Source organism: Clinocottus analis, unplaced genomic scaffold (assembly GCF_023055335.1).
Source record: "Clinocottus analis isolate CAN_PGR_092001 unplaced genomic scaffold, fCliAna1.0.p SCAF_16, whole genome shotgun sequence".
In the NCBI taxonomy this organism is placed as follows: domain Eukaryota; kingdom Metazoa; phylum Chordata; class Actinopteri; order Perciformes; family Cottidae; genus Clinocottus; species Clinocottus analis.
Genome location: NW_027175887.1, coordinates 7,995,656 through 8,016,879, shown reverse-complemented (window position 1 = coordinate 8,016,879; position 21,224 = coordinate 7,995,656). Strand labels below are relative to the sequence as shown.

General features: G+C 42.3%; 4 protein-coding genes across 5 annotated transcripts; 2 read left to right on the top strand and 2 right to left on the bottom strand.

Moving 5' to 3' along the window:
- Nucleotides 1–994: 994 nt before the first annotated feature.
- Nucleotides 995–4,306, top strand: ptger1c (prostaglandin E receptor 1c (subtype EP1)). Its single transcript, XM_068578353.1, has 4 exons — nt 995–1,097; nt 2,927–2,937; nt 3,030–3,941; nt 4,070–4,306. Exons 1-4 carry the CDS (start codon nt 995–997, stop codon nt 4,304–4,306), a joined length of 1,263 nt encoding a protein of 420 aa, XP_068434454.1.
- A 374-nt stretch (nt 4,307–4,680) lies between these two features.
- On the top strand, nt 4,681–12,185 carry slc27a1a (solute carrier family 27 member 1a). The gene is made up of 13 exons (XM_068578697.1): nt 4,681–5,087; nt 5,421–5,588; nt 6,396–6,790; nt 7,568–7,735; nt 8,185–8,254; nt 8,361–8,452; nt 8,544–8,653; nt 8,766–8,975; nt 9,054–9,180; nt 9,267–9,404; nt 9,547–9,711; nt 9,814–9,960; nt 11,121–12,185. Exons 2-13 carry the CDS (start codon nt 5,422–5,424, stop codon nt 11,276–11,278), a joined length of 1,947 nt encoding a protein of 648 aa, XP_068434798.1. The 5' UTR covers nt 4,681–5,087; nt 5,421; the 3' UTR covers nt 11,279–12,185.
- trim35-13 (tripartite motif containing 35-13) lies at nt 11,074–15,049 on the bottom strand. Of its 2 annotated transcripts, none has more exons than XM_068578698.1 (6): nt 14,560–15,049; nt 13,618–13,713; nt 13,290–13,520; nt 13,179–13,201; nt 12,961–13,079; nt 11,074–12,867 (listed from the first exon to the last, which is right to left on the bottom strand). In XM_068578698.1, the coding sequence occupies exons 1-6, from the start codon at nt 14,959–14,961 to the stop codon at nt 12,332–12,334; spliced, it is 1,407 nt and encodes a 468-aa protein (XP_068434799.1). In that variant the 5' UTR covers nt 14,962–15,049; the 3' UTR covers nt 11,074–12,331. The 2 variants fall into 2 exon arrangements, with proteins under 2 accessions (XP_068434799.1, XP_068434800.1); XM_068578699.1 differs by having other exon boundaries at nt 14,764–15,047.
- A 3,289-nt stretch (nt 15,050–18,338) lies between these two features.
- Nucleotides 18,339–21,025, bottom strand: vac14 (vac14 homolog (S. cerevisiae)). The gene has a single exon (XM_068577861.1). The coding sequence runs from the start codon at nt 20,931–20,933 to the stop codon at nt 18,564–18,566; it is 2,370 nt and encodes a 789-aa protein (XP_068433962.1). The 5' UTR covers nt 20,934–21,025; the 3' UTR covers nt 18,339–18,563.
- Between the last annotated feature and the right edge of the window lie 199 nt (nt 21,026–21,224).

The following is a 21,224-nucleotide window of genomic DNA, read 5'->3' as shown; positions in this document are numbered from 1 at the left end:
TATTAGTACTGTTGTAAGCACTAGTTGTAGCTCAATTCTGAACTTTCTGTTTAATGTTTGGTCAAATTAATATCTTCGCTTTTGTATTTCTGATTAAAAAAAAAGAAGTTCTCTTTCATAATTTGTATGATTTAAAATTGTGTTTTCATACTTTTCGTGCACTTTAAATTGAATACATATTTTGATGTCAGAGCTCCAGGTAAAGCTCTTCCCGACATGGGCCTTGACTTACTTTATTTGAAATATAGAATAAATGTTGAGCATCTAAAGGTAAAATACATCTTTTACTTTATAGTTCTTTATGTCCGGTTTTTGCGGAAATGGCAACTCGATCAAGCGATTGCCAAACTCGTGCAATGATGGTTTCATCATTTCCACCTTCATGTCTGACACTCTTTCTCACTGCAGGAACACTTATCTGGCTCATAAAGCTATGGAGAGTTACACATACAGAGGAAATAGAAGATTATCTCCTTTTCCTTCCTGTTTGTGTGGGATACAGACATGATGGTCTCAACAGCAACTCTGAAGTCTCGAAATTGGTACTTGAATTGGAACCTTAAGTAGTCCTGAAAACACATTGTACAGTACCGACTTCCCTCTTCAACAATTGCAAACCTCGGTGGAGTCACTCCTGATGCATCTTCGATGCATTTGTATAAGTATTCCAGAAGCCCTTGAGGCACCTCATCATCATGCTCTTTCAAACTCCCTTCATGTACGTCTCTGTGCTTTCTGTATGTTTATTCGGCTGACGGGGAGGGGGGGGGGGTGATAAGTACTGGCTGAATAGCAAACTATTTCTGCTTTGAAGAAAATAGAATTATCATCCAGAATTTGAGGTGCCTGACTTTTTTTTTCACTGTTGAATTATTCAGCTTGCGCTGGATCAATACTACAAAATGAAAGTGATTGCCGAGATCCCTCTCTGGTACAAAAAAGTCAGCAGAGAAGATGAATAGATGGAAGGACCACATCCAGAGGGGGTAAGAGAATGGAAAATGCAGATCCGGCATGTAGAGATAAAATAGCTTCCAAACCTCTGGAGAGAGAGAATCTGTCAGAGAGGCAGGGGGAAAGAAGGGAGGAGAACGAGAGCAAATTATTGTGAACACTAGTGATTAGTACTAAACGTGGCCAGTCAGGCTGCTCTGCGGACAAGATAGACACAATCGCCCTCTACCATTTACTCTGAGACATCCCAAATAACCCACTGTTAATCCGGAGTCCACTGAAGGTAAGTTTAATTTATTATTCATAACCATTCCATGGCAATTTATTTAAAAAGATACTTATCACATTATTCTCTAGAAGCAAATTAGATATCTAGGCAAGCTCTAGGATTCATCCTTTATTTAATCTATTCAATATACTTTCATTATCAATGAGAGCTGTGGGCATTTCGAAAGAGATTCAGACATCTTGAAAGCTGTATTTGAGACATGGATAATGCAGAAGGAGCACTACTCAGGGGTCATCTGGGTTGTTGATAAATGTTTTGTTCTATTTAAATAACACAGTAAAAGAAGAATAAACAAGAGCAGCCACCGAGGTGTTAGAGAAAAGATACAGAATCCAGTATCGGTCTGAAGAATTTGCATGATAAATGATATCACGGTCGCCAAGACAACTTTCTTTTGTCATAATATCCTCCCAATCCTCAATATAACCCCTGGATTCTTTTCAATCAAGTTCCTCTATAATATCCTCACACTCTCATGCGAAAGCCCTCCTCTCAGTGGGTTCACTGACTATTGATGAAGTAAGAGAGAGCTACCAGGAAGAAAGATTTCTATCCATACCTACTAAGACAGTCTGTGCTCATTATTGCAGTGCCCCGGTGAAAAGGCTGCATCTGGAGAGGGAGAATCAATTGACCTCGAACACAAGCCTTGTGTATGATGCATGCTGTATGACAATAAGAGGAAACCTGTTAATGCACATCGGCAGGTCCTGTTGGTTAAAGCTTGATTATATAAAAAAATCAAGTAGCAAAACAAATACAAGACTGCCAGAGTTTGCTGTTTAAAAACGTCAACAAGTTTAGTTTATCTTTAGGTTTGGTTCAAAGCATCTTAAATGGCAATTACTGATTCAAAGTCATATTGATTTATACATTTTAAAATCCCATGCCCTCTCTTTCCAACACAAACAAACGGTTGCACACTAATGACTTCATGACAGTTCAACCAAAAGCAAAATACTGGTATCTGAAATGGAGTAATGAGTTAAAGAACCAGCTAAGCGAGCAGCTGTGGAGCAGGAGCTAAAGATAAATATGCAAGGTTTGTTTATGGCAGATGGGAGAACTATGGAGTGGAAATAAATGTGGTAAAGAACAGCATTTTGTAAAACAGCAACACACAATGTTTTGTCTGAGAGTCTGTTGTGCAAACCAAAGAAAATCAGCAAAAATTACTAATGTTCTGTACATTTCCAGACCAAAAATGGTAGTAAGGTTTGTTAAAAGTTTAATAATCCTTTCCTTGGGATATCCACTGGGCTGTTCTGTGTAAACCTGGTCAAAGCCCTTTGTCATGTGTCTTGCTTTGAATGTTTCCAGCCTCTGTGACTGTCAGCTGAATTAAAATATCCTACAAATATGACACACTTCTGGAGATGCTTCATATGCATTTTCCATGAACAGTCATGCTTTTTTAAGTTTGCATTTGGGAAAATGCATCTATTCATGTGCTCCAAGCAAGCGCTTCGAGTGTACGAGCTGACGTGACTCTTGAAAAAGACTCCTCTATTTATATTGCCTGGGCAGTAGTAGCTCCTCTAATTAAGCTCACTTGTTGTAATTAGTCTTTGATTAGTCGAGAGAAATATATCACAGTATTCATTAGTACATAATTTAGCAGTTAAGACTTCTTCAACCTTTCTGTTATCCTACTGTCTACTAATTACTCTTGACACCTTTTAGACATCCCCAGAGTATGAGATAAAAACATTAGCAAAAATGTATGACTTAGTGGCTTTAGTTAGAACTAATGTAAATAGTTTTAACTACCTGTGATTCTCTGTAGATGACACTGAAGATGAGGACACCGTCTCTACTCATAACTTCATTTTCTACCTCTTCTACGCCATCCACGCTCCACCAGAACCTGAGGATGAACTCCTCTGAGCATCCCAGTCCCTGGCCAAACACTTGGCCACCCAAATCTTCAAGTTTGGGGATGTCCTGCTTCACTATGATATTTGGCGCCATCTCAAACCTGACAGCTCTGGGCATCCTGGCTAAGTCCCGTGTGCGATTCCGTCGCCAATCCAAAGCACCATTTCTGCTACTGACGGTGGCTTTGCTTTTGGCTGACCTTGCAGGTCATGTGATCCCAGGTGCATTTGCTTTGTATCTGCACATAGATCAGAGGTATAGAATACAGACTGGGAAGCCCACCAAAGAATTCTGTCAGATTTTTGGGGCAAGTATGGTGTTTTTTGGCTTATGCTCTTTGCTGCTGGGTTGTGCCTTGGCAGTGGAGCGCTGTGTGGCCATCACGCAGCCCTTTTTCCACGCTGCCATGATCACGTTGGGTCACGTGTGGCGAGTTGTGTTACTTCTGTCCTCTCTTGCATTTGTGCTGGCAGTACTACCTTTTTTTGCGGTGGGCACTTACACTACCCAGTCTCCTGGGACGTGGTGTTTCTTGCCTATCCATAAGCCACAGTCTACAGCCGACACCAATCTGGCTCTGGCCTTCTCCTGCCTGGGCCTCACTGCACTCACTTTTTCTCTTCTCTGTAACATCCTGAGTGGTGTGGCATTGCTGCAGGCCAGATTGAAGTCCCACAGTGTGAATGCAAAATCATCAGCTCGCAGCACTCGTCGTTCATCGTCCACGTCTTCCTCTTTGTTTTGTTCGTTGGATCTTGAGATGATGGCACAACTGGCAGTGATCACTGTGGTTTCCTGTGTATGCTGGAGCCCTTTTCTTGTGAGTACTCCTGTTTTAGTTGAAATAATGGATTTCTTGAAAGATAGCACCTTTAGTATAGGAATTATGTAGATGATAAAATAACAGCTTAACCTCATGGGTGATTTTGTGTGTCTCCTTTAATACAGATCCACATTCTTGTCATGCAGTTCAACGAAAGAACCTCAACCCATGAGAAAGATGGGTTCATTCTCCTAAGCTTGCGCATGGCCTCCTGGAATCAGATCTTGGACCCTTGGGTTTACATCTTACTGAGGAAGGCAGTGCTTTTCAGACTTTGTTGTGCTTTCTACGCACAGAGAACCACAGTGAGAGAAAATAGATCCTGTGTAGACTCAAACAGGGAAGCTTTCAGTCTTCAATGACCATAATGCTCCTGGACTTTCTATTTTATGCACAAAAATAAATTGTTACTTTTTGTGTGGTGTGAAAAAAGTGTAAACTTTGCTGTGTTATTTTTAACGGGGCTTGGTGGGGCCCATAATCAGCAGGCCAGCAGTGTGAATAAGGGATGGAATGAGACTTTCACAGCATTTCACAACATTTAGTTAGTAGTCTGTGCCGGCGCTACTATCAGAAGCAGCCACCTGCAAAACTGTTGGTTGGGCAATCAGGCGGGTTTAGCGTTGCCCAATCAAAATTGAAAGTGGCCTGACAAGCGCTGGGTTTAACCAATCGCTGAGCTGCATTCGAAGCCTCACACCCGGGGTGGGCGGTGCTTCTTTGGCAGCGACTCCATTCAATATGGAGAACAGAAGATAGCCTGGCTCGCTCTACATTTCGCTGCTTCCTCTCTGTTCTCGGTCACTTTCGTTCTTCGGACACAAATTATGAACTTCCCCCGCGTAGATTTCAACCGACAGGACTCGCTCACGTACGTTTGACGTACGTCAAAAAATATCGTCTGACTGTGAATTGTTCCTCGCCTACTTCACGTTAGTTACAACCGCACTGACGTAAACTGTTTCTGTTGTAACATTTAAAAACTACTGGTTTCCTTAAAAACGTGACAACACTCTCTCCGCTGTCGACATCCGGAGGAAGGTTTGACTACTAGATAGTTTCCGTGAAAACAATTCCCAAGTTGAGCCGAGCGGCGGGGTTATCGGGTGAAAGGTGACATCGCCTCAGTCTGTGGACTCGGAGGTAAGTTGAGTGCAGCGCATGGACGTAATTACGTAATAACGTCAGATATAAGTTGACAAAGATGCGTTGTGTGACCTGGAGTGCTGTTTGTTTGCGTGTAGCTGCTGACATGTGAGCTGGCTGATGTGTGATAACTTTATCCCTGCTACTGTCCAAAGCCTAACTGTTTTAGCTATTACCTAAAAGTTGGTTAGTAACGTCCGGCAGCTTTTGTGTAACAGCATGCACTGCAATGCATCAACCCCCTGAGTGAGAGCCATGTAGGCCAGAGGATCCAGCTCATGCCAGTTTCTGCCCTTAAAGCCCATCTCTTTCCATTTCCTGCATGACAAGAATGCACAATGCGGCGAGTGTCTCAGCCTCTCTGGGGTCCATGGGACTGTTGCGTCTCTTCGGGGTGTCGTGGTCCTGGAGTCTGGCAGCAGGCCTTGGGGTTTATCTGGGCACAAAAAGCTGGAAATACTTCTACATTGCAGCACGCACAGCCAAGAGAGACATCAAGTAAGTAAAAAATGTGTCCCAATATAGTTCTGGTTCAATATGATAATGCATCAGTATTCAATTGAATCATATAGTGATAAAATCATACATACAAAATCATAATCTATAATAATTTCATCTGAATTGTTAGTAACTAGGGCTGCCCTCAATCAAAGACATTCATAGTCAAATAACCCTCATATAATTGTGTTGACTAACTGATTAGTTGATATAATTAGCTGATCTGTAAAACTGATTCTTTCCACAAAGACTTGCACAAATACTTACTTACAAGACCAAAATGACCAATTAGTCACCTAATCGACTAAGAGGACTATAGTAATAACAGGTCCATACTAACTAAAATGTATCAGAAAATCTGAAATGATAAGGTTGCTGTATTGGGAATAACCCAGTGTAGTTAAATAAGAAAATATTGTCGTAAACTGATTACTCTGTATTTGTGTGCATGAATGTACACATTGTCAGTATATAACCTGGAACATTTAGGAACTGTTCGGCTCCTTTTGCACTTCAGTTCTTAATTAAATGAGAAAATACTCAGTACTGTTGTATTTGTCATTTATCATTTAATTGACACAGGAATATACAAAATATAGGATAACCATATGGTTATGTCATACAGGACTTTTATGTTATTGAACTACCAGAAAACATTCTATATTGTGGTATATATCGTCATCGAGATAGGAAATTACCTTTTTGCGATAGAATATTTTGGCCATATCACCCAGCCCTTGTCCTGAACATGCTTTGGGGTTTACACTCTTACTTAAATCTTCTCTCTTTGCCTCCCTCCCTCACCAGTGGCCTCTATGTGCTGATGAGAGTGAAGATGGCCTTGTGGCGCTACATGCGCAGTGAGAGTAACATTCCTGCCATATTCGCCCAGACAGTGAAAAGACATCCAAATAAACCAGCACTCATCTATGAGGCCACAGGGGAAACATGGACGTTCACCCAGCTGGACGAGCTGTCTAACGCAGTGGCTCACTGGGCGAGAGGTCAGGGGTGGGTCTCAGGCGACGTGGTAGCCCTCTTCATGGAAAGCAGGCCCTTACAGGTGGCGCTTTGGCTGGGCTTGGCCAAGGTCGGGGTGGAAGCTGCGCTCATCAACTTCAACCTTCGCAAAGATGCCCTCATGCACTGTATCGGTGTGTCGGGCTCTCGCGCTGTGGTGTTCGGAGCTGAGCTTGCTGATGGTAAGAATGTGTTCCACAAAGTAGGACAAGTCGATCAAGAATTTCAAGTTTTGTTTCTGTATCAACAAAGAGTTACATTATGCAATACTGTTTCAGAGGATAATATCTTCACTCTTATTCAGCACGTTATCTAAACAGGCATATGGTTAGGCTATTAAAATAAGCACATTTCACGTTCAGTTAACATTTAGTGTGTAACAGCATGTGAAGTGGTCAACATTGTGTCCTGTGGTTTCACACTTTAATATTCATTTTGTGATGAAGCATGAACTGTGATAATGACTCTCCAGCTTGTCATGTGGTCAGGAGGACATGCTGGCCATTATCTCATTGCCAGTAATATGCCTCCTGTGCCGTCTCTTTTTGAAATTAGTTAATATTTGATTCTGTTACAATACAAACACTTGTTTAATGTAGATCTGTGTGTGACTTTACTTAATCTACTGAGAGTGTTTTAATTATTTGAGCAGCACTTCATTTTATCCTCACATGTCAGTCTATACTCAGATTTGTCATAATGTTGTCACACAGGTCTGTCGAGTTTAATTAGTCAGTTTTATAGGCGTCATGGCTTCAGAAATGAAATAATATGTTTGACCTTATACAAAAAGGATAATTAAATTGAGGACCATTGCAACAGTCTATAATTACTTTACTTTCACTCTCAATATTGAAAATGTGTTTAGAGAGCATTCCTTTTCAAACTAAAGACCTTGAACTAACCTGTATGGTGTCCTCTCTTCCCATCTCCCTCTTGGTCCTCTTACTGAACGGCAGCCATGTTGGAAGTCAGTTCCTCCAACATCCAGTCCATGCTGCGGTTTAGTACGGGGGACCTCAGTGCAGAACATCTGGCCCAACTGAACGCTCACCTTTTGGACCCAATCTTAGCGTCTTCACCTAGACATCCCCCTTCACCTTGTGTTCCCCACAAGGGCATGAATGGTTAGTATCCTGTTTATTACTGAAGAGGACTTAATGTATATGTATTAGTTTCCTTTGAAAAGACTTTTTGGGTCAAATCATTTTTTTATTTTGAAATTCCCAGAGTGTGTCCACAGTAATTAATTTATTTCACTCTGGGATCTAGTTTCTGAGTGTGATGAGGTGAATACTTGGTTGTACAAAACTTTCAGAGTTATGAGTAATTTTGTCTTCAAGACCGATAGACATGTTTCTGTAGACAGCTGTCTGTCTAAATATAAAACCATATTCCTCTACTATTTTATATATGTCTTAGGTTAATGAGCCCAACATATATCCTACCTAACAAACCAGATGTGTGCGTTTTGCAGTAAAACATGAAGTATATTGAAAACAATGACCATATTTTCTGTTGTGTCAATTCACTGATGGCTGTATGGATCTTAAACCTGTTGAATCCTCTCCTGCAGACCGCCTATTTTATATTTACACCTCCGGCACCACAGGACTGCCCAAGGCTGCCATTGTAGTACACAGTCGGTATGCCATTTACACACACACACAAAACATCACTTTCCAGAGTTGTTACAGTTGCTTCACAGCTAATGATAAATGTCTGAGATCCTCTCTTTTGTTCAAACAACAGCTACTACAGAATCGCTGCTTTCGGGTATTTTGCCTTTCGCATGAGTCCTGCTGACATCATCTATGACTGCCTGCCTCTCTATCACTCAGCAGGTATATTACTGCAGGCTCAAGCTCTTGATGATTACAGTTTCCCTCTTTTTAAGTTTGAATAAACAAAGTGTTAGTTTTCTCTTCTTGCCAGGTAATATTATGGGAGTCGGTCAGTGTCTGATCTATGGCCTCACTGTGGTAGTGAAGAAGAAATTCTCTGCCAGCCGTTTCTGGGAAGATTGCATTAAGTACAACTGCACGGTAAGAGCTTATGCTTGGAAAACATTGACAAGTGCCATATTTTATGAAATCGATAACTATAGAGCATGAATTCTGAACTACCCTTAATAACAACACTGCTTTCCTGTTATAGATAGTGCAGTATATCGGGGAAATCTGCCGCTACTTACTATCTCAGCCAGTGCGGCCATCAGAAAGAGGCCACAAAGTTCGGCTGGCAGTGGGAAACGGGTTGCGCCCGAGTGTGTGGGAGGCCTTCACGGAGCGCTTTCGGGTGAAGCAGATTGGAGAGTTCTACGGAGCAACAGAATGCAACTGCAGCATTGCCAACATGGATGGCAAGGTCAGCAGTTGCTGTGTCACTTGTGTGTCTTCACTGGTAAAATGTGAATGTATGTTCACCAGAGTTTTGTCCTGCCAGGTGGGAGCCTGTGGATTCAACAGTCGCATTCTCCCCAACGTGTACCCGATCCGTCTGGTGAGGGTGGACGAGGACAGCATGGAGCTGGTCCGAGACAGCCGGGGGCTCTGTGTGCCTTGCCGCCCTGGTAACTAATACTGTTACTACAATAAAGCTTGTCCTACATGTTATATGTGATCGTTGACTGTGTTAACTGAGCTCCATGTCTTGCAGGGGAGCCAGGACTGCTGGTGGGTCGTATCAACCAACAGGACCCATTACGGCGTTTTGATGGATACGCTAACCAGGATGCGACGAAGAAGAAGATCGCTCATAATGTCTTCAAGAAGAATGATTCAGCGTATCTATCAGGTTACCAATCATTGCAATGTCAAGCTTCCTTTTGCTGTGCTCAGTCAGGAGATGTTTTCTGATGGTTTAGCCATACTTTGGCCAGACATGGGTTTTTTCACCCACGGTTGTTCATTATTTTCGATCCATATGTCAACTTCAGGTGACGTGCTGGTGATGGATGACATGGGCTACATGTACTTCCGTGACCGCAGTGGAGACACGTTCCGCTGGCGAGGAGAAAATGTCTCTACCACCGAGGTGGAAGGTATACTCAGCAATCTTCTGGGTCAGACGGATGTGGCTGTTTATGGCGTGGCAGTGCCAGGTGATGCTTCACTTTGTACGCTTACAACATGGCTTTGTTTTTATTGCATTTTACTGAACTCACTACTTGACACGGATTTATCTTCATCATATGTCATACCAGGTGTGGAAGGTAAGGCAGGCATGGCTGCCATTGCAGACACCACGGGGAGTTTTGACTGCAACAGTTTCTTGCAGAAGGTCCAGCAAGCTCTTCCTTCATATGCGCGGCCCGTATTCCTGCGAATCTCCCCACAAGTGGACACCACAGGTCAGTGGCAGATCACAAGGAATATTCATGGGTTGCAAGAGAGTGGCATGGAGACTTTAAGATGTGCATGTGTGTGTATATATGTGTATATATGTGTATATATATATATATATATATATATATATATATATATATATATATATATATATATATATATATATATATATATATGTGTGTGTATATATATATATATGTGTATATATATATATATGTATATATATGTATATATATATATGTATGTATATATATATATATGTGTATATATATATATATGTATATATATATATGTATGTATATATATATATATATGTATATATGTAAGTATATATATACATATATATATGTATATATATATGTATATATATGTATGTGTATATATATATGTATATGTATGTATATGTATGTATATATATGTACATATATATATGTATGTCTATATATGTATGTATATGTATGTATATATGTATATGTATATATATATATGTATATGTGTGTATATTTATATATGTATGTATATATATATATATATATATATGTATATATATTTACATACATCACACACCCATCTCTTTTGCTTCGCTGAAAAACATGTCCACATTTAAAATCAGAGTGAGCAGTTTAGTCAGGTTTAATCTGTCCCTCATACAATCAAAAAGGAAAGGAGTTACTGCTTCATTGTTTTGATTAGTTCTGTACTTATAGTGGAAGTTGGCAACCCTACACACACATTTAGCAGGAAAAAGGCCATCAGCAAGTTGCTTTGTGTAGCCAGGACCGGGAGAGGCCGCACAGGAAAAACACAATGAATGGGTGACGTCTCGGTGACTGCGTCACTTTCTTATGTCCAGTCTCTGGCACAGTCCCTGTGTCCTCTCGCGGTTCCTGGCACCAAACTGTGGCATTGATGGCTGTCATCTCTTGCTGCATTTACTTGCACTCAGACATTGGAGTCTTGCTCTTGTAAATCCGATCAGCCACAATTTTTCATCTTTATTTTTGTAATTGAATTACCTGAAACTAGGCTGGCAAGGCATTTATTACCTGATATCACCCCCCCCCCCCTCTTTTTTTTGCCCCCTCTCCCTCAGATTCATAAAGTTGTTCACCATCACTCATCAAACATTTGAATCTGTTTTATGTTTCCTCACATTCCTGCTTAGGTACATTTAAAATCCAGAAGACCAGGCTGCAGAGGGAGGAATTCGACCCACGTCTCACCACTGACCAGATCTACTTTTTGAACACTAGAGCTGCATGTTATGAGGCAGTAGACGAGGAGCTATACAATGCTATAACTGAGGGAAGAATGTCTCTATGACATGGAAGCCGTAGCAGGGCGGTCACGGCGTCTCAGTGAAAGATATGTGAAGACATGCTGTAGAAGGAGGATAACTAATGCAATTGCTTGTGTCAAGATCAGTCAGTGTTGGTGCACCACTCGCCTGGATTTACCCTTTCAGGGAACAGACTTACATACATGGAGAATTGTTACAGATGTGGTTTTAACACTGTATGAGTAACACACCAGAACATAATATAAGGGCATTTATTCCCTTTAATAACTTTGTTTTTAATTATTAAATGAACATTCAATCCTCTATGTGCGGTGATGTTGAACCTTTTTGTTCAACATCGCCGCATATAGAGCAACCCAATTGAAATAGGATACATGCGACAATAATGTTCAACAAACTCTGTTACAGGGTATACTCCCGTTTATTAAATATGTTGCAAGACTAAGTCTTTGTAGGTTTAGGAAATACTTGAGTGTGAAGCTATGAAGTTACTGATGTGTTGAAGAGGCTGAAAGACCACACTTCTACTTTCAGTACATATGGCTGCTAGATAAAAACAATAACCATAGCCTCTTCCTTTTTTTTTTAATACAATGAAAAACTAATCTCACTTTTCAGGTTCAAAACAAGTATGAACAACACTGGCACACTTTTGCAAACACACAAAGGTTGTTACTGTATGTGCCTTAAATGAAACATCAGCTATGCGTTTCATTTTTTTATGCTTTTCTTGTAGAGGAGCTGAAAAGATTGTGAAATCACTGTCGTGATTTTGTGTCATGCAAAGCTGAGTCACCTGAGGTGACTGTCATATTTTATGTAACAAATCTTATCAGTGTAGTAATATATTGGAGTTACCACTATTTACAATTTCAGATCTCACAGACTACATGTTTTTGTTGTAACTCAAATTAAATATTTGAAAACATGTCTGTTTGTTTCATGTCATTCATTAACCAAAAAAAACACAACAGCTGATTTTAGTGTAGTGCTGCAATTCACTACAATCGCTTCTCGCAAAAGAATAAATACCAAACCTTAACAAGCTGAAGCAGCACTTGATTTCTCTCAGTGAACTAGTCGAGTGACAAGGATACCCTCGCAGGCAGGATTTTCAGTGGGTGCTCTTTGCAGGCAGAGCAAAAGTAGGGAAAGGCTCTGGGTGTGATGACCTCTTTGAAGGTGTAGAGAGGTGCTCTCTCTCCAGGGTCGTAAAAGGTCACCTTGCCTCTGTCCATGTCTAGAACTATTCTTATCACCGCTGGCGTCTTCGTCATGTTCAGAGGCTCCCATGGTGCTGTGCAGGCCTTGTGCTCTCTGTTTCGAAACCGTATCGTCCAGAATCCCTCTGCGGGTGTCAGTACGTGCTTGCCCTTCCTGTTGATGGAGTCGCTGGCTATTCCCACCACCCAGTAGGTGTTGTCCTTTACCTCTACGTCCCAGCTATGGCGACCAGAGGTATAGCCCTCAGAAGCCAACATCTCAGCGCTGATGTCAAAGCGCTCTGGGTTGTCTGGCAGCTTGAAAATCTGGGTTGAGTTCTGCACGACTGTGAGGTCCTCTGAGAGGATGAAGCAGCTAGCTGCTGTGTTTGGGTCCAGAATCACAGGATCTTAAGAGAGAAAAAACAAGGATTAAGTTATTAATAAAGGTGGGAAATAAGCTGGTTGATAAAACATGGCTATTTATTGTTTGAGGAACTCACAGTATTTGATTATGCTCTTCATCTTCTCCCACACTTTATATTTCAGAGAGCCCAAGTGCTTGGCCACATCGATCAGAGCGCCAGAAACCATTTGTGGATCAACAGAAGTTCGCCAAGTTCTGAAAAAATACTTAAGCAGTTAGTGAGAATTGTGTCTGTAAAGCTATATCATCCTAAAATAGTCTGAGCTGGATCCCAGAAGTTGAGTTAACACTTACCTACTTATTGTTTCCTTGTAATTCTGAAAGCAAAATGGAGAGCAACTTAAAATCACTTCTGGTTACAATTTGCTATTCAAACAGTCTGAAGCAACGTTCTTATCTATATACCTTAAGAAAAGGGATATCTTGAGATTTCATCTCCAGTTCCACTAATCGGATGGTGTTGGAGATGGATGCAATTTCATTGTTCATCTCCTCAAACCTCTGGTTAACCATTAGATTCTTCTGATGCTCCTCTGCCTTTAAAGCTGAAAGTCTGGCAGCCTCCTGCTCTTTCAGGAAAAGGTGAAGGGCTTCAAATTCATCTCTGATCTGTGTTTCAGTATGATCAGCCTGGTTCTGGAGAGAGACGTGATTGTTGGGTATTCATTGCCTCCACGTCTTTGCCTTCTAGTACGTTTAAAGTAATATTATGTACTGATGGAACTGACAGTACCTTCACATGTTCGGCCATTTCCTCACAGGCCATTTTTGACTTCTTGTACAGTTGCAGCTTCTCTTTTAAAGGCAGCAGCGCACTCTTCAGTTCCTCCTAAAAAGTCAGTGACAGAGCATCAACGCTTTAAAACAAGGTCAGTCTGGCCGCCGGCCCAGCTGTCAGCCCAATGTGGGGCTTTCAGCTGCCACATTCTCTTCTATTGTAGCATTAAGCTGCACATTGCATCACATTAAAGGGGCAAATCCAAAGAAAGGGATCCAATGTCTAATGTAACTTCAGAAAATCAAGCTCATGTGACTTAGGCTCAAGACATGGACACAATATGGCAACAATAGATTTTTTTGTGTGTTATCAGGAAAGAGTTAAGGAGGGCATGAGCAGAATGAATGAAGTGTCACAGAAACCTTGTGGGAATCAAGTTTCAGTCCTCTCTGGATGGCAAACCAGAAATATACATCTATTATTAGAATGTGAATGAACTCAGCCAAACACATTTATGAACATATCAGGCTTAGAGAAGCATAAAGGCAGTATTAAAATAGAAATACATTAAAACAATGTCCAGGTTATTAGTAATTAGTATTTCTTCTATTTGGTGAATGGTGGAGCTTTTGAGATTTTCTTTGCAAAATAATCAGTTAAGCTAACCAATTTAGATCGTTAAATTACGTAATTAATTGTGCGGGGTCTATGCTATTGTGGGTATTGTTATATTGTTGACTTACTAGTCTATAAAGACATATTTTAGCATTAAAATGACTCAACAGGTATTTCAATAGATGTTTCATCATCATTGATTCCAGCTGCTTTCATCAGTAGCAAAACAGAGGAAGATGTTTTGGGAAATTCAAGATTTCCCAAGAATCTGATGCTGAAGATATGCAGAATGTGCCACCACTGTAAAATACTGGGGTGACCAGCCCTGTAATGTCACCTTACCTTACAGTCATGAGCACCTTCCCCAATGGGATAGAGCCTGTGGCCAATGTGTGTGGCTGCCTTTCCACACAAACCACAGATTGGCTTCAAGTCCTCCAAGCAGAACAATGTGAGCTTTTCTCCGTGCTCCTGACAAGCCTCTGGGTCATTCTTGCTCCTGTCTGCCTTGAAGGATTCACAGGACTTCTCCAGCACGGTGCTCACCACGATTTGATCCATGGACGAGCGGCGCCGGCACAGAGGACAGCTGTGTGAATCTCCACCTGCTTGTTTTTCCCAGCTATCGTTCAGACAGGCTTTACAGAATCTGTGTCTGCAAGTGAGCACTACTGGCTGACTGAGAATATGTCCACAAATTGGACAGGAAAGGTCATCCTCCAGATGAGCACGTCTAGTGGCCATTTGTCTTCACAGAGCTTTGATGAGACGGCAGGATTCGAGGCTCCTCCCATGTGACTGGAAGGTTACCTCATCTTGACCTCAGAAACAAGTGTCGATACCTCGGCTCCTAAAAGCATATCCCGTGTTATGCTGGGTTGAGTTGAGCATGCACATCCCGCCTTCTCGAATAAACACCACACACTGCAAAGGGGAAAAAATATGGATTGGCTTCACATTAGGGGACTGTATCCGTGCAGATCAGAGCAGAGACTGACTAACCCAATGTTGACAGAAGAGTATGGTGTGTTAGGATCACCTCGAAGTTATTTGAGCAGTCTGTTGAAACAACCTTTCACACTGTGATGGAAGAGTTTGCGAAGAAACAACGTCCAAAAGAAGACTGGCCGAGGATATAAATAGAAAGAAGTAACCGATTTGGACTGAAGTTATGTAAATAAATTTCCTCCTGCTGACCATCGGAATCTTTTCACAGTCAAGTTTAGCTCCATGCAACAGCTTTTTACAAATTGAAACAGGGCTGTTTTTAGGGCAAATGAAGGGTATTTCAGAACCAGATGTTCACACAATAGCATGGTCTTAAAGGTTAATTTGTTAATTTCATAAGAATGTAACAGTAAACTGACCTTGTGTGGACTGTAATGCAGTATTTTGTTGTGGGTATTAGTTTACTAGAATGATTGCTGCAGTGCCAAAAATAGGGCAAGAGTGTAGAGATAGAAAGGGAATAAGTATCCTGCCAAAAGAAAACGCTGTGTGGACCAGTGCTGCTTCCACTCTTACATTTAATACACTTTATGGTCGGCTTTGAATCTCACTCACAACGTTAGGATTCACACACAGCTTTAGACCATGCAGGTAGGACAGTATTTATATTATCATTGTACTGTATCTGTAGCCGGCAAACTGTAGCAAAGTTATCTATTCTCTTTCCACTTCCTTTTCTCACATACCTCACTTCATTTTCTTTCCTCTTTTTGTCACTGATTTGCTCTTGTTTTCACCCTCTGACCCTTGTTTAGCTGATTAAGTTCACCTGATCACTCTTTTTTAAAGTAATTTACTCCCCCGCACTCTTTTTCACTTTTGCGTGGGGTGGAAGTTGCTACTCTTTAGGTCTTTACCAATCTCCATGGTAGTTAACTAAGAACTTTATGTACCTTATTTCTTTTAGATCTTAGAGTAATTTGACTTTTGTCAAATTCTAATATTGTATTTGTTTGTTTCAGATCCACCAGCTCATGTGTGTCTTGTGCTTGCTGAATGTTTTTCAGTTTTCTAGAAAATACATTGCATTCTGATCTGACGCCCACAATGGTGGTGAGCTTTTAATTCAGAACTTCTTTGTAACATGTACATTAGCTACTTAAAACTAGTCATTTGTTTAACGGGTTATTAATAAACAAAATTAATTGGGAAAAGACAGATGGCTTTTCTATTTGGGTTTACACACATCAGTAAGTGCAAGACTTTCATACAGCAGCAAACACAGAAATAATGAGGCTGACAGACATTTTTCTACAGTTCACAGTTCACTGAGCCGATGGAGAGTAGCAGGGAGTCCTTAGATGTGAAACAAGTTTTCTGTGACATGTTATGACTCAAAATAATCAGTGTACCCTCATGAGCATTCTTCATGTTTTAGTATTTAATGTAGCGAAGATTTTAATATTCTCAAATGTATGGTCTGCGCTTTTATAAATAGACACGTAGCTTACCTTATGATCCCTAAATGCCTCCTTTATGGGATACACTCTGTGATTCATATGCAGGCCTGTTGTGTGACACGTAGAGCAGACGGGCTCCAGATCAGTGACACAGAGGAGAAACAGTCGCTCTCCGTGTGCTCCGCATGATTTACGTGGAAGTCCAGGGCTCTCTTTAGCGCAGAGCGGACACTCCTTAATACCATTTTGTATCCAGAAGTGCTCCAAACAACAGTTGCAAAAGCTGTGGTCACAAGTGATGCAGCACAGGACCACTGAAGCCAGGAAGATTTCCCCACACACAGCGCAGCAGGAGTCGTCCACAGCCTGACTTGAGACATCAACCTCCATCTGTGAAACTGAATGCAGCACTGATGGGGCTCTCGCAGGAAAACCTATATTCCCTCTGAAAGGACAGTATGTACCGCTGCATGTGGCCCCGCTGCTGCAGGGAGAGACACGGCTCCTCTAGTTTCATCATAAAGCAACATGCAGGCAACAAGGCAGGCTTTCAGCTCAACCATGTTTCAACCCATTCTTCTAACATACTGGATAACAATGCAGGAACTCTTGTAAAGTTTAATTTATATTTTAACATTTTACTATGCTGTGTCCTAAAGGGAAAGAGTGATTTGCAATAACTGTAACTGCATGCTTTGGGGGCAAGTCTAAAATACAATTCCTTTTTAATTTTAATATCCATGTAATTGTCAATTGCATTAACATTTTGCATGGCCTATTTTAAGCTTTAAAAAGCATTTAAACTGTCATATAATAAAGTATATTCTCTAAAATCCAATTCAATGTATTTTCTTCAATGCAGTCCTGTTGGTGTTACAGGTTCATGTTAAAAAAAAAAAAAACTCATACCAAAGTTAACAGAGCCAATTTACACAATTGTTAAGGCGAATTGATTTAATAATGGCCTTTTGGAACTTTTTCAAAAAGCTGCAGTATGTAACACAGATGTGGGGGAAGCCATTAGCGATACCACTAATGTGTCTGTTACTTTCTTCTGCCCTCACACGTGGTTAACCACTTTCTCGTGACATGTTTTTATATGGATGGAAAAAAACAAACATCTTTAATCACATGGTGTACTTTATTGATTTTTACATAGCAATAACAAGTGTACATATATATTCAATATACTGTACAAGGAAAAATACATATTTACTGAACAATAAAGTAATGGAATTCAAAGCTGAATGTGTAGAAGGGGACATTTCTGATCAGCTAACAAAAAAATGAGACACAACAACATGGTCCACACGGAATCAATGCATGAGTTCAATCATTCATGGCTTTCTAAGTTTAAAATCTCAGTTGAGCCGGGTCAATACGCTACACGTGAGATTTTTCTGTCTGACAAGAGATTAAGGCAACCCTGAACACCGGCTCTAATCTCACTGTTTAACATGATGCATCATGAAAATACTGTCGTTCACATGGACATTAAATGACAGTATGCTATTTAACACTGAAATGTGTCGGATTCACTTGAAGCACTCTGCATATTGGAACGGGAAGAAGCTGCTGATACCGTCATGATGGAAACTCAGGATGTGGCCATACTATCACCACCACCACCACCAGTTCTGATGTATGAGATTGTACATTTCACTCCAAATCTTCACACAAAGCAATAGGTATTAATTAGCTTGTGTACATAAATGTGTTTTCTGTTTAAAATGTATTATACACAAATAAATCATAGTTTCTTTACAATCTATTTCCAGTGTTCTGATAAGACGTTAAGAAGTTTTTAACCATATTTAATACTTTTTGGCTTCAACATTAACTTCATCTTTTCCAGGTCAACTATATATACACACACACACACAACAACCACCACTCTAGTTGTACTCGAGGAGCAGAAGTCACGATGGCACAGTGACTTCACATCAGCTTCCTGTCGGGGTGATCAGAGGCACGTCCAGAGCGCTGGTGTCGGACCTCCAGGTGTTTGCTCTGAACACGGTCGAAATGCTGGAGCAGCTCATTGTAATCCACCTGAGAGTGAGAGGCACGTTTGGAGACTTGCTGTTTCGAGTCCATGTACTTGGACTCGTCTACAGTCCTCATAAGCTCTGGGTTGGGGACACACCGCAGGCGGTTTGAGAGTAGCTGGAAGGCCTGGCTCTGTGGCAGCAGCATCAGCAGGCCGTACAGGGCCTTTATCAGGTAGGGGTTGTTCTCCACATCGAGGAGCTGCAGGCGCAGGTAAGTGAAAATGGGGCTTTCGATGAGCTGCACCAGCTTGTCGACCTCCATCAGGAAGTCTACCGTCACCTCCAGATCTCCGAACTTCTGGATAAGATCATAGGCATGTTTGTAGTTCTGCGTGAGGAAACAGAGCGACACGGTGGCCACGGGGTTGTGGCACCAGGAACGATACAGGCAGCAAAACAGGGCACAGCTCTCCTGAGTGCGCAGGTCTTTCAGCTGGTTGCGTAACTGGAAGAGCTCGGCCGAGGTGAGCAGGATGGTGTTGAGCGTCTGAACCATGGTGGAGGCAAATTTGAGGTCCTCTTCCTTCAGCAGGATATCAGCCATGGAGTGAAAGATATTCTCTGCGTGAAGCAACAGGCAGAGCTGCCTGATGATGAAATCTCCTCTGCTGTCCAGAAGCTTCCTCTCCAGGCTGAAGCGTTTCAGCAGGTTGATCATGAACTTGTAAAAATAGGAGTTCATACTGGGCGTGGATGGGGACGAGTCCCCTGTTTTGGAGCCCGCGCTGGGCTGCTGTCCCATCTTGGCGCTCTCTGGGACCTTGAGCTCCAGTTTGTGATCGGTGCTGTCGCAGGAGCCGACTTGGTCCGTTTGGCCGGCGGGAGAAGACGCTATCTCGGCCAACACCTCCAGATCTTTCAGTATCACCTCATCCGACTCGTCGGACAGTGTTTTCAGCAGCATGGGGAACAGGCCGTCTGTGTGGCGGAACATTTTGCGTGGCGTCTTGATATAGAGATGGTAGAGCCATTTGAGCACAGCTATACGGGTCATCATGCCAGTCGAGGAGTCGTGGAGGTGCCGGTCCAACACCTGAACAATACCGTCCAGGTCCAGAGTTACCTGAGGCCTGTCGGCACTGGCTGGAGTGAAAAAGCTGATATTACTGAAACCAACAGACTCTTGTGACGCATTCAGCATGTCATTGCTGTCTGCCTCCGTCTTAGTCTGGCCGTCTTCCCTGGACGGCGACCCTGTACTTCCACTTTTTTCTTCATCCTCTTCCTCATCATCCTCGGGAGTCACCAGCTTCATCAGACTGTGATTACAGGCACTGGCTGCTTCTTTGGTATTCTTCTTCCGGTCATCGTAGGAAAGGCATGGCAGCACTGCAGTTAGGATGCCAGAGGAGTAGGGGAGAACCACTCGGCCTGCGAGCTGGATAAACTCTCTCATCCAGGTCATAGCCGTCAGCTGGATTAGGTCATTTGTGAGCTTTGTTTCATCTGCAACCTGGCAGTGGATGACCAGGATGTTGGCCATCTCAGCAAACTTTACGCTGGACGGGGTCTTCTTAATCTCCTTCAGGAACTCTCCAAGCACCACCTCACATGTTCTACGGATCTCCTTGCTGTTGTCTCCCAGGATCTGGAAGAGCCCATCCAGGATCTCAGGGAGGTAGTCCAAGAGGTTGATGTCGGGCACAGACTCCAGAACGTGGATCCAGGAAATAATAAACTGCCGGGCATATTGATTATTGGAGTAGATTCTCTCCCTGAGCAAGGGAACGAACGCCACCAGGTCAAACTTATTGCTCTCTGTCACAATGTCTTTCAGCAGTCTGTCCAGCAGTTCAGACCCGCTCTTCACATTTGGGTCTGGGTCCGCTGCGAGCTTGCTGAGACCATCAAAGAGCAAGTTGAAGTGGGGCAGCACAGCTCCCCTGGCCACCTTGACTATATTATACAGGGCCTCGCAGGCATAGTAGCGCAGGCGGCTGTCTGAGTCGTTAAAGCACGTGAGCACAGGCTCGATAAGCTCCTTCAGATACAGACCGGAGTCTTTGCCGAGGGCGATGGAGCAAGCTGCCAGTCCGATGAGACCCCCCTTCCGGCTGTGGGGGTGCTGGGACAGCGCGAACTCTGAGGCCAGGATCTGGATAACATGTCTGATTTGAGTGGAGTTGTTCTGAGCCACAAATTCCCGCACCAGTTTCTCTATCTCGAGCGCTGCGACTTTCCTCTTCTCGTACAGTTTATCATTCAGAGCCCGGACGATGTTGGGCGTCAGAGGAGAAAAGTCCTTTTCCGTGTTCATGTTGCGCTGGGTCCCGTCTCCTGGAATATACGTTAAATCGCGAGGAAAGCGGTCTGCATGTATGATCTTTTAGTGAAGAAAACACATCTGATTCGCTGGGGAACCAGGAAGTCCTGTAATAACGAGCAGCTGACCGGTTGCTTCCGCCGGAAACGCGTCACGGGTGCAACCTTTATTTAGGTCCAGCGTTTTTGCGAACCGCAGGCTCGGTTTGTTTTTTTGTTTTTTGTTTATTTTGTATTTTATTTAGTAGTGTTATTTGTTGATATGGCACATGCTTGACATCCTGAT

What these genes read in the sequence shown, in the direction of transcription:
- vac14 (XM_068577861.1), bottom strand. Translation starts at nt 20,933, where the DNA reads ATGAACACGGAAAAGGACTTTTCTCCTCTGACGCCCAACATCGTCCGG.
- ptger1c (XM_068578353.1), top strand. Translation starts at nt 995, where the DNA reads ATGGAAAATGCAGATCCGGCATGTAGAGATAAAATAGCTTCCAAACCT. An exon ending in TATGCTGGAGCCCTTTTCTT is followed by an intron (nt 3,942 to 4,069) that starts GTGAGTACTCCT and finishes CCTTTAATACAG; the next exon opens with ATCCACATTCTTGTCATGCA.
- trim35-13 (XM_068578698.1), bottom strand. Translation starts at nt 14,961, where the DNA reads ATGGCCACTAGACGTGCTCATCTGGAGGATGACCTTTCCTGTCCAATT. An exon ending in AAGGTGCTCATGACTGTAAG is followed by an intron (nt 13,714 to 14,559) that starts GTAAGGTGACAT and finishes CTGACTTTTTAG; the next exon opens with GAGGAACTGAAGAGTGCGCT. An exon ending in GAAGAGCATAATCAAATACT is followed by an intron (nt 12,868 to 12,960) that starts GTGAGTTCCTCA and finishes TTCTCTCTTAAG; the next exon opens with ATCCTGTGATTCTGGACCCA.
- slc27a1a (XM_068578697.1), top strand. Translation starts at nt 5,422, where the DNA reads ATGCACAATGCGGCGAGTGTCTCAGCCTCTCTGGGGTCCATGGGACTG. An exon ending in GCCTCTCTATCACTCAGCAG is followed by an intron (nt 8,453 to 8,543) that starts GTATATTACTGC and finishes TCTTCTTGCCAG; the next exon opens with GTAATATTATGGGAGTCGGT. An exon ending in TGATTCAGCGTATCTATCAG is followed by an intron (nt 9,405 to 9,546) that starts GTTACCAATCAT and finishes TGTCAACTTCAG; the next exon opens with GTGACGTGCTGGTGATGGAT.